Below are 16,121 nucleotides of genomic sequence, written 5' to 3'. Positions count from 1 at the left end.
TCAAGTGAAGAATTCAATGTATATTTATTATTCACAGTTAATTACTATCTACCAAATGCTGCTGCAGAGTTAAAGGATTAAGTACATAGGCCTTTTTTTTTATTTAAACACGGAATTTTTTTTTAATATATATACACACACAAGACATATGTCTGCAAGGCTGCATGATATACACCAATTCCAAAATAAGGAAACAATCAAATGGTCCAGGTGTAGAATGCCATAGATTCCTTTTCCAATCACTTTACAAAGTGGGAAGAAAGTGAGTGACAGCTAGCAAGGAGAGGGGGAGAAAGTAATACTCTACAGGGTAGCTCTCTCTTTCATTTGCTGGAAAATTAAAGTGTAAGGCAGAGTCCATCTCATGAGTAAAACTTTTGTAACACTTAGTACAAAAAAAGGCACCCTCCAACAAAAGATTGCCCGTGCTGAGGCAGGGCGGGAGGAGATCTCTGCTGCAGGTTGGGATGCGTTGGTGGGGTGAAGGGATCCAGCCAAACGGCCACCGAGGGAAAAAACGCAACTGAAGATTGGCACAGAGAGCGCTGCGGGCTGATTGCTTTCCTTCTGTCCAATTTAATGTCACACTGCTCTGGCGAGGAGCAAAGGGCCACCAGAAACGCCCCGGGGGTGCAGGGTGGGGAGAACAGTCACACACAGCCTGCTGTGAACGGGAGCGGGCGGGGAGCTACTTCAACAGGAACACTGACCTGAGGAAGGAGGAGAGACTGAAGAACGGGGATGCCAACTCCACTTCTCAAGAGCAACGACTGCAAATACTGCCTATCCAGGCCGAGGAGACAGGCTGATCACATGCATCACGTAGAAACATTCACTAAGAGCGTAAAGTTTTTTTCAAGCACTATTTCTTGAGGTTTCTCTGCATTATGAAGTTTTCCACCCAAGGAATGTACATTTTGTAGGACATCTCAGGCCTATTGTTTCTCAAATTCCCCCCTTAACCCTCCCTCCCCAAAATATTCTTCCTCATTTTCCCTGACCATAACTTTCCCCTTTCTGTTACTTCTTCTGAGGCTCCTGGTTGCAGCTCTCCACCTCTGAGCAGCCTAAGTTGCCACTTGAATGCCTTGATTTTATCTTCCTTGGAATAAGGGAAGTTGAACAATAAGACAAATCTGAAGATTAAAGCTCCATCTCTGTTTGTAGATTTTTCTCAAGTGTCCATTGATAAAACCACCCTCCTTTGCCCCCTTCCCCCAAAGTATTTATTTACACATAGGCAGAAAAAAAAACCCCCTCTGAAAAGCTCTGGACTGTCCTTTTAACTTAAAAAATAATAAAAAAGAAAATAAGGGAAAGGCACTATGGAAAAAATTACAGAATGTGCTCAACCGTACACCTTTAAGAAAAAACAAAAAAGCTGTCAGCACAGCATTAATAGACTTCAGTTGTATGTTGGAGTTTCTCAAAGCAGCTCTGTGACTCAAAAGAAAAAAACAGAACAAAAAGCCACACAGCTCTTCTCCCTTCCTCTGTTTGGAAGCTGCTGAGCTTCAGAAGAAAGTGCCAAAGGAGAAGAGACAATAAAAATTAGATTAACACCTCATCTTTCCCAGGCGAGAAATGCTGAATGTTGAAGGCAAAAGCAGAGACTGATGATTTTTGTTTTTTTTTAAAGGCAGGACTGTAGATTTGGTTCTTCTCTCATGTCCCTTCATGTCAAATGAAGACCGTTTGCAGAGAGAGAAAATACCAGCAGAGTTTCTCCCTTTTCCTTTAACTGCATGGCTAGGACTTTATATGGCATTAAAACTTCATGCACTGATGGACAGAGGAGGAGGGGGAAACAAGAAGAGTTGTGGTGGTGAGACCTTAGGTGACCTTAAAACACTCATTTGCAACAAGAGTGAATAAAGGGGGATAACCCAGGAGCAGCTGAGGAAATTTGTTATTTTCATTTTTTTCTCTCTCTCTCTCTCTCTCCTTTTTTTATTTCCTTTTTTTCTTTTCTTTAAGATAAGTTTTGGTGTGTAAGTTGAACTCTTCCCCCCCGCCCCTGAAGTTCCATACTGAGGGAAGGAGGATCACCTCACGGTGAAAGGTGACTCTGGTTTTACCGCCGTGTGATTTTTAGGTCACTGGCTGCAGTTAGGCTCTGTATGTGTATTTACTGTTTCTCTGGTTTCCTTAAATAATCTCTAATATTTATCTCTAGATGTTCCGGTTCACTGGGGTCACGTAGTTGCGTGGGAACATGCCCGTCTGTCCACGGCACGCTCCCTTCCACCAGTTGGGGTCAGAATTGTCAAGGACTTGGATAAAGTCTCCACGATGGAAGCCCAGCTCTCCTTCCTCTTGGGGATCAAAATCAAACAGAGCTTGAACGTATGTTGGTTGCTGTGGCACCTGCTCAATGTCCCGGAGAAATATTTGCTGGTTCCTGGAGACAGATGTGGATCTGTGATAATCTACCAGCTCGTTCAAAGAATTGAACTTCACCACCCAAAGGAAATAATTGCCAGCCCCATCTCTAAGCACCTTGAAGTGCTGCACATCATTTCCAAACTTGACTGAGAGGGAGAAGTCCCCGGGAGCACTCTCACTCTCCCTGATGAGGAAGGCACCATCATGTCTCTGTTTGCCCAACATCTCTTCAGCCTTCGCTCGGGGAATCTTTCCAAAAAAACACGGATGGGGTTTCATTTCTATGTAGTTCTTGGGAATGAAGCCGTCTTTTCCATTGAGTTCTGCCTTGTACCAATTCTGATCGCATTCTTCATTCAAAACCTGAAGGAAGGAAGCACACAAAAATTAAGCTTGAGATACATTCAAGATACAAGCAAAACTGATGGAGGTAATTCTTCCCATTTGTGTTGAGCAGTTTTAATAAACACATTCAAACAGCAAATGTAGATGAACAAAGTTCCTTCTTTTTATTTTTTAAGGGGATACTTTTCTTGCTGTCATTTTAAACATGAATGAAAGATCAGGAGTCACAAGAGAGGAGCCACATGAAAAAGTAGTTTTAAAAAGCACAAATTGATACTTCAAAGCCTAATTACAAAAAAAAAACTTTGATGCTTTATTTTTCATTGAATTTCTGCCAACTGGTACAGTGCAATAGGCAAGCCTGGTACACTGAAAGCAGTCCCTCCAATATTGTATTATGTTCTGTAACTAAAACCATGCTAGTGTTTGAAACTACCTCTCCTCAAGATGATTTTATTTTGTGTTGGAAGTAAGCACCCCAGAGAACCTGCCCCCTTTCCTTTAAGATTAAACACCACAACTACACTTTTCCTGGAGCTCTTTCATTTCTTCTCAGGAGGATACAACAAAAAGCTAGATCTGAGTCAAAAAAATAAAAACTTAAAGCCTCAAGTCACAAAAGTATCACATGACTAGCACTGCCTGAATGCAGGAAGATGAGGAAATGCAAAGAGAAAGAAACATGAATGCAGATCCAGAGATTGCATACTACACACACAGAGTTATGGTGAAGATATCCACCAAACCTTCAAACTAAAACTCTTTAGCTATGCCATTATGTTTCTTTATTTCAAGGGTGGTGAGAGGAAATTAAAAAAAAAAAACCCAGAAAGTAAAAGCAGACAAGAATTTGCAAGTTCATGTCTTATTCTTACAGCTGATGGGAGTGCTTCAGAAAATTAAACTGTAAAGATCAGTGCTTGCTGCCTTTCAAAAATATGGGACACACCAACACCCTAAATCTGTCTCACTGCTGACTGTATGACAGAGAAAAACCACAAAACCTACTGAAAAGAAACGTGGTAAAGGAAAGAGAGCGTAAAATGTGAACCTCCTCAGTCAATTACAGTGGGCAATAGTTACTTGGATGTTCCTTAACTCCCAAGGGAAGAGGCTGATGGGGTGTACATTCCCCGGGTGCCAGCACTTCCACTGGGGAACTAGCACAGCTGCAGGGCCACATCTACAGAACTTTAGGTGAGCAAAGATATCCATCTTTATGGCCCATTTCAGGATATTTTCAGCTGAAGAGGCTTTAACACTTAGAAGACCCCAAGTACTTTCATATGGATGAAAACATTCAAGCTGTCTTTTGTGAAGTTACTACTTTGGGTTTCCATGCATTTATTTACAAGCACTGTTCCAGCATGCACAGCAGAGTTCAGTCATTTAGCTGGGATAATCTGAGCACAGGTCAGGAGCAGTTCAAGCGTGGCTCTGTTAGAGGCTCTGAGGTAAGAGCTCACACAGGGAGAGCTGCCCTGGATCAGCTGATGTCTGCTGGACTGCCTTTGAGCTTCGAGACAGCGATCTGGGCAGGGACTGATTCCTCCTCAGCATGAAATACAGGGAGAGACACCAGCAGGAGCTCCGGGATACTGAACAGCAATGACAGAGATCAAAAACAGGCGTGTAAAAAAGTGAACTGCACAGAGACCAGGGAGGGCACAAGCTGAAACCCAGATATATAACTCAGTCATATAAAGATTTCAGCACACAGCTTCCAAGAACCAGTAATTTGGGGCTGTTCTGCAACTCAAGCTGCCTTCACTAGAGTCCTGCACAATATAACACAACTCAAACACAACACATTTTAATACCATTTCTAATAAACCAAATCTTACACAATGGTGTGCATACCTTTATCAGAGATAGCCCCCTTGAGCTTTGGTAAGCTCATGTGCTACAGACTTGTTTCATCACCATCAGCGAGCGGTTAAGGGATCTGGCAGTCTGTTCTTTTTCCAGAAAGTATGGGTAAATTGTAGTTTCATCTGAAGGACACTGCCACAGTTTTGTGGGTTTGGCAGTAGGTATTAAAAAATTATCAGAAATTCTAATGCCCAAATGTAAATTATTTTAATGAGTTTTATCTTGCTCTGAAGATATGCTAATAGATTTGGAGGAGTCAAATCACATTGGGCTTGGGGTACTCATTAATGCCTGGCCTGAAGCCAAATGCCGTCGAGGGAGCAGTACTGAAGGATGCATTAAGTTTTGTGACCAGAGTGAAAAATCGCTGATTAAAGGCAGGGTAAGGTAACTGCCTACATACCTGCACGTCCAACCTCTTCAGGGGACTTCTGCTGTAGTGATGAGCCCTTCACACCTCCCCTCTCAGCGGCTTTGTTTGCTCCCAGGACCTTTTCCTGCCTCACACCCAGGCTGACGTTATCTTCGCAGCCCGTTGTCCTTTCTAGGATCATTTTAACGAGCTGTCACAGCTCTATTCACACCCTGGCAGGCAGCCAAGGATCCATGCCCTGTGTTATGGACCAGAGAGCTCATACACACACACTCACCCAGTAAACACCCCTGGGTTCCCCTTTCTGGCTCTTCCGGAGAGAACAGAACACACAGTTTTCTTTCCAAAGCTCCATGTTCCTGTATTATTTCAGCAGGAGTCATCTCCACAACACAGATCTACAGAATCATTTTTTCTGACAGTGTCAGACACCCCTGGTGCTGCTCCCAATGCTTAGCACCAAGCAAACTGACTTGTACTGAAGTGCCTTAAATTCAGGACAACTTTGCAATCACATGCACAAGGCTGGAATTCTGATAACTCCTATGAAGTTATGAAGCTATTATAATGAAAACTGCAGAATAGTCCTGTAAAATTTCAGCTTTCAAAAAAAAATACGTCACTAACATCCTTTAGTGAAATCTAACTAAAAAGTAAGTCAGGAACACACATAGGAATTTTGTGCATTGGTGTATCTGCCTTTGATGTTTACATCTGACACTGCTCTCTTATTTTAAATCATGAATCCACTGAAATGAAAGAACTAACTTTAAGTAATTAAACCATTTTACTGCAAAACGTTTCATGAAAAGCATCCAGTAAATCCATCTATTCTATATCTCCACGTGATTTCCAGATAATAAATCATATTAAAATTTATCATCTGGATATTAAAACACAGTGCTATGCCTCTAAGAAAAAGAATGATTCTTAACTGAACCACAGTAAGATTTCCCCGGACTTACCAAAGCTACAAAATTTAATCTAACTACAGCATGCATCACTGGATTTTGCTTTGAATAATTCGCCAAGTACAAAATGAAAACACAAATAAATTAAGTAACAAAATGAAACTTTAAAGATTCACTGCTCCAAACTGAACAGCCTTCAAGGTCTGCAAAAAATCTGAAACACTTTTTTAGCTCAACTGTTCAAAACTGCTGCTCTTTGGATAGGTCAAAACCTAAAGCGTTCCTCTGCATCCAATCCCATGGCTGCCATAGATCTAATCAGGTCTGTGCCAGAGTGACTCTTCCATTCACACTGGGGCACCTTTGTCTGAGAGGAGGAACAAGGAAGTGTATTTTTATCCCCTCTATTTGAAGCCATGCTGCCATGTGATATCCTCAGCCCACAGTCAGCCCTGGTTTACAGTAAGAGTGGCTCAACTGCATCCAGCAGTTTCTCAGTTTGATAACAGCTCTTATCAACAAAACCCCATCTGTTCCCATGGCAATGGAGAAGAGGAACCTCGGAAGAGTTGCACAGCAAGGCAGCTCCCAAGTTTTAGCTAGAACAGTTCACACACAGCAACCATCCCCAGCCACGTTCAATTCCATACCTAGCGAGTATTTCCAAGCACACCCTTGGGAACTGTACACCAGTCTCAAACCTCTCAAAACCAAATCACCCTCAGGAACACACGGGCACCAAACTGGAACATAACAAGCAGATCTGGCTCAGCTCTCAAGCTGACACCCATTTGCAAACATGAAACTAAACATAATGCCTCAAATGTTACGTGCTGTGAGTTTAGCCAAATTAATCAACATGCTTCAGTTTTGGAGAGACAAACCCCAAAAAACATATTCAGAGAGGGCTCTGAGTTTGGACTGAAGCTCCTCTTTTCCCTGAACTCCAAGGTTTTGGGATTCTTGCTGTGCTAACTGAAACAGAAAGTATAACACAACTGCTGCAGTAGCACCTGTTATTGCCAACGTGGTTTTTCTCCTCCACCAAGTCACGTTGACAATGCCACAAGGAAAACAATGCAGTTGATTAAAAACATTCCCATAGTCTGAAGAATCCAAGGAAAGCACCCACGACACCCAAACTAGGGCAGGAATTAAAATTTACTAAGTGAGCAAATGTTTCAAAGGCAGCAATTCTGCAACTGAATTTCTAAGCCTGGAAATTACTTGTCCCAGGATGGAATGGCCTTTGGGAGAAGGGGGCTCACCCACAGCAGAGGTGCTTTAACACAGCTTTACATTTCAGAGAAAAATGGCTCCTTTTCTGCTCTGAGGGTTACAAACTAGCTATAAACCAGCAAGTAGAAACTGCTTCAAGGGAAACTATGTCTGGATTCAACAAAGCAAGTTCACCACAGCCCAACATAAAGCATTTTTGTTCTCTGCAAATTTACTGTAAATGGCACCACAGGATATTCAAATTCATCTCTTCAGGGTTTTGCAAAGACAACCCAAGATATAGCCTGGTCACCTGTACCTCCTGTCTTATCCTCCTCCCTCTGGCTGCATGTCACCAAGGTGGCTGTGAGGCAGGAATGGCATCTTAAGGAAACCTGGGGAAATGTGCACATCAAAATGCCATTGTGACTCAGATCAGGCCAAATCAAATTTTCTTGTCTTTTCTTGATTTACTCATCACACACAGTACAGTTAACTTTAACTGCAAACTTTCAATGCAAAAAGGTACATTGGACTATTCGGGTGACTCAAGAACACGTAACTGCTAAAATATTTTAGCCTTTTCCTTAAATTCAATTTATCATGATAACACATAGGAAATGCAAAATATCCACATTTTTCAGAACAAAGCCTGAAGTACCACGTTTGGACATGCTTTAAGAAGACTGTGCATACTTGTTCTCTAGGTAGATATAAAAAGCTGTGGAAATGCTTAACAACCACTGAGCAAATATTACCAAAAACAGCCAGAGAAAAGACTGTTTCTTAAATTGCACTCAACTACCAAGTATTATAATATAATACCTAAATAATGGATGTAGATTGCACTGTAATGCAGTAATGTGTTATGGATACAGGTTTTCCTTCTCACGCGCCCCAGTTCCCATTATCACTATAGAAACACTTCTTCCACCCACAGCTTTTTAAAGGCACAAGAGGAGCACAAAATATAAACTTAAAAGAAAGTAATTTTAGAAAGTCTCCCCACCACAACAAAGTCCAGGGTTCTTTTTTCCCCATTCCTCAGTGGTGCTTTTGTCAAAAGCCTTATCTGAAGTGACACTGCTGCTTCAACACACACGGACTTTGCATACCCACAGCCTTTACCACAACAGCCAAGCAGCTGGAAGCAGGAGTCCAGAAGAGGAAATTTTGAAGCTTTTCAAAGCAGAAGGCTGATGTCTGGGTTACCAACTGCTGTCTTTAGTTTCTTTGAGAAGAAATTATGTCCAAGTTATTTCCATTCATCTTGAAGGAACCTGGAAATTCCTCCAAAGTAAAATACATGACAAAGCTGAGAGACAACAAGCCAACAATAAAGTCACAGGACAAGGCCACTCTAGGACCTAAACTTCTCTTTCCAAACCCTGAATAATATTGCCCTCCATATCTGCTGCACAAAACTACTCACCACGGGAGGTCTGTGCAATATAAACATTTATACATAAATTCAGGATTACCCTAAACTTCTGAAAGGGTTGATGGGGAGAAGTAGCTGGGTAAGATTACAGGAAATGATGTTATTTTTAACTGCATGAGATAAAGACAAGTAGTCACTACAATTCCATGCAGTATTTCACTAGGAAAATCTCAAATCCATAGGAGCATTGGCTAAAGTGGTCAAGAAATCCACAGTTGCACTGGCTGGCAGCACAGTAAAATCTGTTGTAACAAAGAAAAGTCCAAAGAGAGGACTGGAGCAAGGAATTAGCATTCAAACTTTTACAAAGCCACCTTTTATGTTTTTTTGTAGGTAACACAAGAATACTTGAAACAACTTTATGTTAGCTGAGGCACAATCAAAGTCTAGCCACCAGGGCAGAACCCAGTACAGACTAACTCACCCCGCCTCTCAGGCCTTGCCAGTCTGGTACTACCATGTCCCCTCTTCAGTTGTGAAGTTATTTATTTAAGATAACAGGAAAAAGAGAAGTAAAAAATGAACAATCTAGACAACAATTCTCTTTCCCTATGGCTCACCTTTTCTGGTTCATGTGGCACAAAGATGGGAGGAAAAACCCCAGTATTTTAAAGTATACTGCAGTGAGCTCCAAAATGTCTAATGGAGATGCTGGATGGAGCCAATAAAGTTCAAGAAACTTTGCCACAGGTCTTGCATTTCTTCTGTGTAGGAAGTTTCCACTAGCACAAACACATGGAGGTAAAATGATAGCAAATGTGCCAGTTCTGCTTCTATTCTTGTGGTGGATAGAGAGATCTCAGCCACAGTGACTACAGAATTCCCTTCAAATTAGTCCTCCCACTATTATCATCTGTATAAAGGTTAAGCTGTAGATACTACAAATAGCCTATTTTCAAAAAGGTTGATGGAAAATCTCCCGAACAGAAAGCATGGCAGCCTGCAGCAAAAAATCAGTATTCGTGATTTTACAATTCAAACAAAAATAGCTTTACAGAACTTGAAGTAGCTACAGCTCACATTCTAATTAGGCTTCCCACATCTCAAAGACCCCCAAGTGTTTCCAAAACAGCAGGGACTCTCAGAAGTGAGATTCATTTTATGTTCAGCAACTTTAATGGTACTTAAATGAACACTAATTCTGACAAACTTCATAATGTAAGGACTACTTCAGCATTTGATGCTGCAAGGAATGCACAGTCTCATTCCAGTGCCTGATCAAAATGGAGTGCAAAGCAGTAAAAAGCTTGTTAACACAGCCTGAGCCCCACAGCTTGGCTTGAACATGTGGAGAGCAGAATGCTCAGGGATTCACAAGAGCAGTTTCTTAAAAAGAGGAAGGGGAGTGTTGTTTTTCCCCAACAGACCAAGGGTTAGTTTACAGTGACTAAAAACCAGGATCAGCCGCCTTTTATAACGAGCTGTAGTGCTCAGGATGTTATCACGGAAACAGAAGACAAAACATCCTTCCTTAATCTCAAACCCAATCCAGACCAAATTTGGAAGCCCTGAAGAGCACAGCATTTGGTCGGCTTTCTGTTGTGCAGTGTGAATTACTTCACTCAGGTACTACTACGGATGGGCATTTGCTTGCAAATGAGCTATTCACGGAGGTTTTATTTAGCACTGCTTAATTTAGGATTAAACAGGGTCCCAGAAAAAACACCATTGGTGAAGCAGGAACTGAAGAACAGGTCACGTGCGGAAGCCTAGAGAGCTCTATGCCACCCTCCCTCTTTTTTAATGAGGAAAGAAAACAGCCTTGAATTCTGAGTACAAACCTGCTCTATCTGGGAAAGGTTCAAAATTCAAAACCAGACCCCAAAATAACCCAAATGCATATATGCACAAGTCTACATAAAGAACAGAGCACACATTGCCTTAAGCACCAAATAAACCCTCAATTTTGAGAAGAAAAATTTTGAAAGAAGTCTTTTTACCTACTGGTCAGAGTGAGGTCTCCTGGTTTCTATTCCTGTAATCTGCTGCTAACACTAGTGCTATTGATGCCATGATGATTTTTTGCCTTTTTTTTTATATCCCTTTTATATACCTTTTTATACCTTTTGTATTCTTAATGTTTTTTAGCCTACATTCTTAGACTTGTTTGTCAAGCCAGGAGACTAAACATCTCAGGAGCCTCGTAGTTAGGGATCAAAAATCTCCAGACACCAAGGTCCTCTCCAGAACACATTCTGTAAACTAAGATAGAACATCCAGGGGAAGGTTCCTTGGGGAGGGGGGCTCACTCGAGCCTCTCACTGGGGAATCTTTGATAGATCTGCTAATTAGTAAGACCTATAATGATATACCCGATCTATTAGGGGTGTGCACTGTGGCGTGCATTTTGGCACATTCCACCTGGGTGTGGTGCACCTAAGGATCCTTAAAATAAATACAGAGATAAAATCCCGTTTTCCCTTCTAACCGTGTTTGATTCTTGATTTTAAGACCAGGAAAAGGCATCACTATAAATTCCAGGCCATCTTACAAGGGCTGTTTCGAGCTGCAACTTCAAGTTTAGCAACATGGACACCAAGCATAAAACATCTGTTATCATGTGCTCTAGACTATTTATCCAAGTACAACCAAACTACAACCTTTCAGGCATTTAATGAAATTGTGAGGCTTTTGTAAGAGCTCTTGGCACAAGCTCTGAGGGATGATGGTTGAAAGTTACTAACAGAAAATAATAAAAAAGAGCTATCAAACATTCCAATGAGAGTGTTTCAGAACTGCTTTTGAGCTCAACAGAGAAACGGCAGAAATATCAGCAGTGGGCTTGTGGCAGTTTGCAAGCATATCAAAATTATACATTTCTCACTTTCTGCACTTCTCTCATTGTGCTGGCTCTGTTGTAAGCCCGGACTTGATAGTGTGTCTCAAACAAAAACTAAAAAGGTAATGAAGAACAAGCAATCGTAGCATGTGCTTGTCCTTTTAGAGCTTTACAATACAAATGAAGCTGGTCACCACAGTAAAATTGGAAATACCCCAGGGAAATACACATGCCTGACAGCCCATAGGTCAGACATTCACTGCTTACAAAATCCATTCGTAACCTGCTTTGCATAACAATTTTACTTGAGTACCCAGCAGTTCCTACTTCTATATTTGCATGTGTCCTACTTTGTCCTGCTATCTCTCACTAAAATGCACCGCTGGAGAATGAATTTCTCACCATCTCAGGAGGAAGCACATACACCTGTCCCAGAGACAGGGACAATTCCTCTGATTGTACAGCAGAGGCAGGACCAGAAGGCAGAGCTCTTGGCTGACTGTCCCACATGGTGCCTTTGAACACACCACAGTCAGGGACCAAAACATTCACTAGAGGACAAAGGATGGTTTGTATGAAGCACAGGATGGTGCACCAGTAACAACCAGCCCTTGATCATCTCATGCTTGCTACCCCAAACCTCTACAGACAGAAAATTCCAAAAAATTCCTCTGTCAAGAATGAAAGGTAAAAAATGCTGAAATTAGGACAGTTGTCCTTTCTGTTCCAAATAGAGGGTGTGTACCATTACCTCTGCTACACTTTGCTGCCCAAGAAACCACCAAACCCAACACTCCATGTCAGTACTTTCACTCTTAATTACTGCTTTTCCTAGCACACAAACTCAACAACTGACCTATCACTTTTGATCAGACAGGAACAGTTATTTGTGGAGTGACATCCAGCAACTGCTTCACTAGGACATTCTCCATCACAAGCATTCTAATGCTTATACACAACAGAGGTGCTGTGATGTACAGAAGTAACAGCAGGTTGAAGTCCAACAGGATGTGTTATGGGAGACAAACTAATTAGGAATACTCAGCATCCTGCAAAAGTATCACACCACATAAGGCACCTCGACTCCAGTACTGGAAAAGCTCGGTGGGAGGAACAATGATTATTAGTGGGACAACCTGGACTTAATCTTTGATCAAAAATTTAGGTTATGTGACCAGAGGGCAGTTTTGCAGCAGCCTTGTGGACATCAAACTACAGTGCTCCCCAGCCACAGCCTTACATGCACTGAGTGGAAGAATTACTTTGCATGATGGGCAGGAATTACAGCTCTGTCTGTACAGCTCAATATGAGGTGACATCAGTTTGATTTCAACCAATTTTCCACTGTAATGTTTGGGGTATTTTCAGAGGAACTGATACCAAGTGAGTTACCCCCTGTCCTGCACTGGTGCAGCTGATTATTTCTGCCTACGACTCTGACAGTTCATTGAACCTTGTTGAACATCTTCCTGTTTTCACATTTCTTCAAACCACCATGACAAGAGGTGTCACCTAAATGAGGTCACTCTGCTTGTAAAACAGACTGACAATGGCAGTGGACAGAGTTCAAGAAGCATTTGGACCCTGCCCTCAGGCACATGCTTCGACTCTTGGAGTTGTCCCCTGAAGGGTCAGGAGCTGGACTTGATGATCCTTGTGGGTTCCTTCCAACTCAGGACATTTTATGACTCTATGACAGGATTGATAACCCAGGATGCACTGGTAAGTCTGAGTGACTAACAACATGATGTACTTTGAAAACCTGGAAAAAATTAAAAGAAAAAATGTACATGCCTTGCACTGACAACCAGAAATTTGGTGAGGAGCAAGCCACATACCAACGCTGCTTGCTACAAAGCAAAACTGAAGGAAAAAAATGTGAAGGTTGTCCAAAACCCAATTATGTTTCTGTGGGAAATACAATTAGAAACATTATCTGCTGCATTTTCAAACACACTAAGAAAAGATACAACCCCATAAAGGCCTTAAAAAAAAAAACTCAGAAGAGTTCAAAGAACCAACTTTCAGTTTTTGTGTCGAAAGGAAGCAAATTTACTTGAGCTGCAGCTGCTCTGTTTTTTCCAGTGAAAAAGGTATTGCCAACACATGAGCAAAGGGTTCAACATGTTTCCAAAGATGAAAACAGGCACATTTCTGCTATTAATGACAGCAATATAAGAGGAGGGTCAAAAAAGGCTTTTTTTTTTTCTCTAAATGCACGGTTTTGTTTAAAATGTTTTATTACAGTATTCAGTACACATTCATTTTACACTGCAGACAAGTTAACACAGCAATAAAAACCTTAACTTTGCTTCATCTGGTTTTGAAATGCAAAAGCTTTAGGATTCTACTAGCATAGATTCTTATTTAATATTGATTGCTTAATATATTATTAATATTATAGCATTGTAAATTTTACAGAATGTGAAACAGCCTTACTCAGCCCTTTGTAAGAAAGATTCCAGGAATGATATTTGACAACTAATTATCTACAGGACAAAGTTTCCTAGGTTAATTACACCCCGATAGGACATACTGAAAAATGTATTTGAAAAACACTATGCAACACTGCAGTTATTCTGATATTACTGAACTTTTGTGCATCTCTTACTGATGGTCCTCAGAATCCACAGCTAAGTCATGCCTTGAAAGGCACAAAAACTTAGTGTACTAAACACAGAGCTATAAGCCAAAATCTAGTTGATTTAAGCCTTTATTCAGGAATAAGGATATTTGCAGGCATCTCTCAACACAGTCAGCAATCAAACTGTTAATACTGATACTGCACATATCTTGACCTTGGAATTAACCACCTTACTTGGGAATTCACACTTCTGAGCAGGAATTCCTACCCAGCTACAAACTCAGAGGCCACACTCTCAGTTTGGGGTGGCTCCAAGTTTGGCAGCAGCTCTGTGAGCTGGTTTATGCAGTGGCTGCACCCTCCCACCTGTGCTCCCCAAAGTGGGAACAGGCACCTGTTTAGTTCCTCATTGGAGGACTGAACATTGGAGAATTGATGTGCAGAAGAGTTTAGGGAGGTGCTGCATTTCTCACCTGCCTGGTTGGCTCCACAGAAAGTGCAGGGCACAGCTCTGGGTGTGAAGCAACAGAGGAGACGGGAAGGAAAGGAACAGGGCAGGACTGCTGGAATGGGCACTGCCATGAAGGAAACACCCTTGTTCCAGTTTCAAAGGATACAAATTCTCCCCAATTCTTGCAGCAACCCACCCCAAAATGTACACATGCAAGAACAGTTCCACTTGCTCTAAGATTTAAACACAGCAGATCAGGGGAAGAGAGGGACAAGAGCTCAAGAAGGAGAAAGTGAGTAGTCCTGCTCTGGGGCAACAAAAATTCAGAACTCACTGACTGCAAGTGGGAGGAAGGGAAATGGGGAAGCTGGAGTGAGTAACTTAGCTGACACCTAGATGTATTTGTGTTTTCTGATGACAGGCTTATTTGGACAAGTGTTAGGATTATTTTTTTCAAACTGTATACAAGCTGGGACTTTTAATGGATAAAGATGGAGAGTCAGGTCAGCCGTACCTTCATGTCAGCCAGCCAGGTTAAGCTAATCCTGGCAAGACACATCTGAAGATAGACAGGAAAAACTCAAACTTCATGCATGAAACGGCTCTAAAGTTCAGGGACACACAAGAAACGCTGGTGGGCTCATCCATCAAGTCTCTTTTTGTGCTCTGTACTGTCAACAGTGACAGCTGCTGGTCCTTCTGACAAGTTTAATTCTTTACAGGTTACATCACCCACGTGCAGAGCAAAAGTCATCCCCCCTTCCATCCTACTACATGTTGCAAAACTGCACACAGGAGAAAGCAGGGCTTTATGGTGTTTGAAATTACATGTTAATACCAGTGCACAAACCTCAAATTTTTTGGACATCGAATGTCAAGAGGATGCTGACTGCAATAACCTCTCTGCAGCAACTGAGCAATCAGAATTTGACAATCAGTATTTACTAATTTCTTTCACACCTAAGACCCACATGGACTTTTCTGCCAGTCCCCGGGGCATACCCTGCAATTTGCATTTGAAAGTACAGAAGAGGGAACAGCGCATGTTCCACTACCCTGAGACAGCTGCCCCAAATGTCACCACCACCCAGGTCAGGCCCCAGCTGCAAAGGCATCACTGGCCAATGAAGCTCAAGTTGCCACTTCCTCTTAGCACCAAAAAGGTTTTACAGCCTCAGTGATCTAAGAATAGTATTATCACCATCTATTTCAACTGCATTTTCCCCCATTTCAGAATACATCCTGACCTCCCCATCCGTGCATTTCAATCCCCATCCTGCTGAGGAGAGTGAAATTAATGGTGTTGAAATCTAATTCTGAGATGAAAAATGAAAATTACTTTTAAAAGGACCACACAGGATTTTCTGAGCAATTGCTGCAAAGCAACAATGCCAAGAGATCCTGGGCAGGGTCTGAGAACCCCTCCACAAACTACTGTCAGTCTGTGCAAAAAAGCCTACTGAAATACATACCTATAAAATACGTATGATTCAATATAATATATTTCAATATAATAAAGATATAATTAAATATATAAAAATATTTTTTCCTATTGTTGCTAGGATGGGCAACAGCAGTTGCACCTGCACCTTTGAAAAAGCATAATTTAGCTTTGGCCATAAAATTTCCCAGGCTTATTGATGGAGAACAAAATGATATAAATGCTTGTGGGATGGAAAGACAAAGATTTTTATTAAGCAGACTTCACACACAAAATGGAAAAGAATAACTAGTGATAGTTAGACCAGAAAATAGTATTTAA

The 16,121-nt window shown here is 41.5% G+C and overlaps 1 protein-coding gene across 1 annotated transcript in view; it reads right to left on the bottom strand.

The window, feature by feature from the left end:
• Positions 1-16,121, bottom strand: part of GRB2 (growth factor receptor bound protein 2) — a 42,287-nt gene continuing 26,166 nt past the window's right edge. The window contains 1 exon segment of the mRNA XM_039562373.1: positions 1-2,748. Within this exon segment, the coding sequence (XP_039418307.1) occupies positions 2,173-2,748 (576 nt within the window). The 3' untranslated portion in view covers positions 1-2,172.

The sequence above is a fragment of the Corvus cornix genome, chromosome 18 (assembly GCF_000738735.6).
Source record: "Corvus cornix cornix isolate S_Up_H32 chromosome 18, ASM73873v5, whole genome shotgun sequence".
NCBI lineage: Eukaryota > Metazoa > Chordata > Aves > Passeriformes > Corvidae > Corvus > Corvus cornix.
The sequence above is the reverse complement of the archived record's forward strand: the minus strand, read 5'-3'. Positions and strand labels throughout refer to the sequence as shown.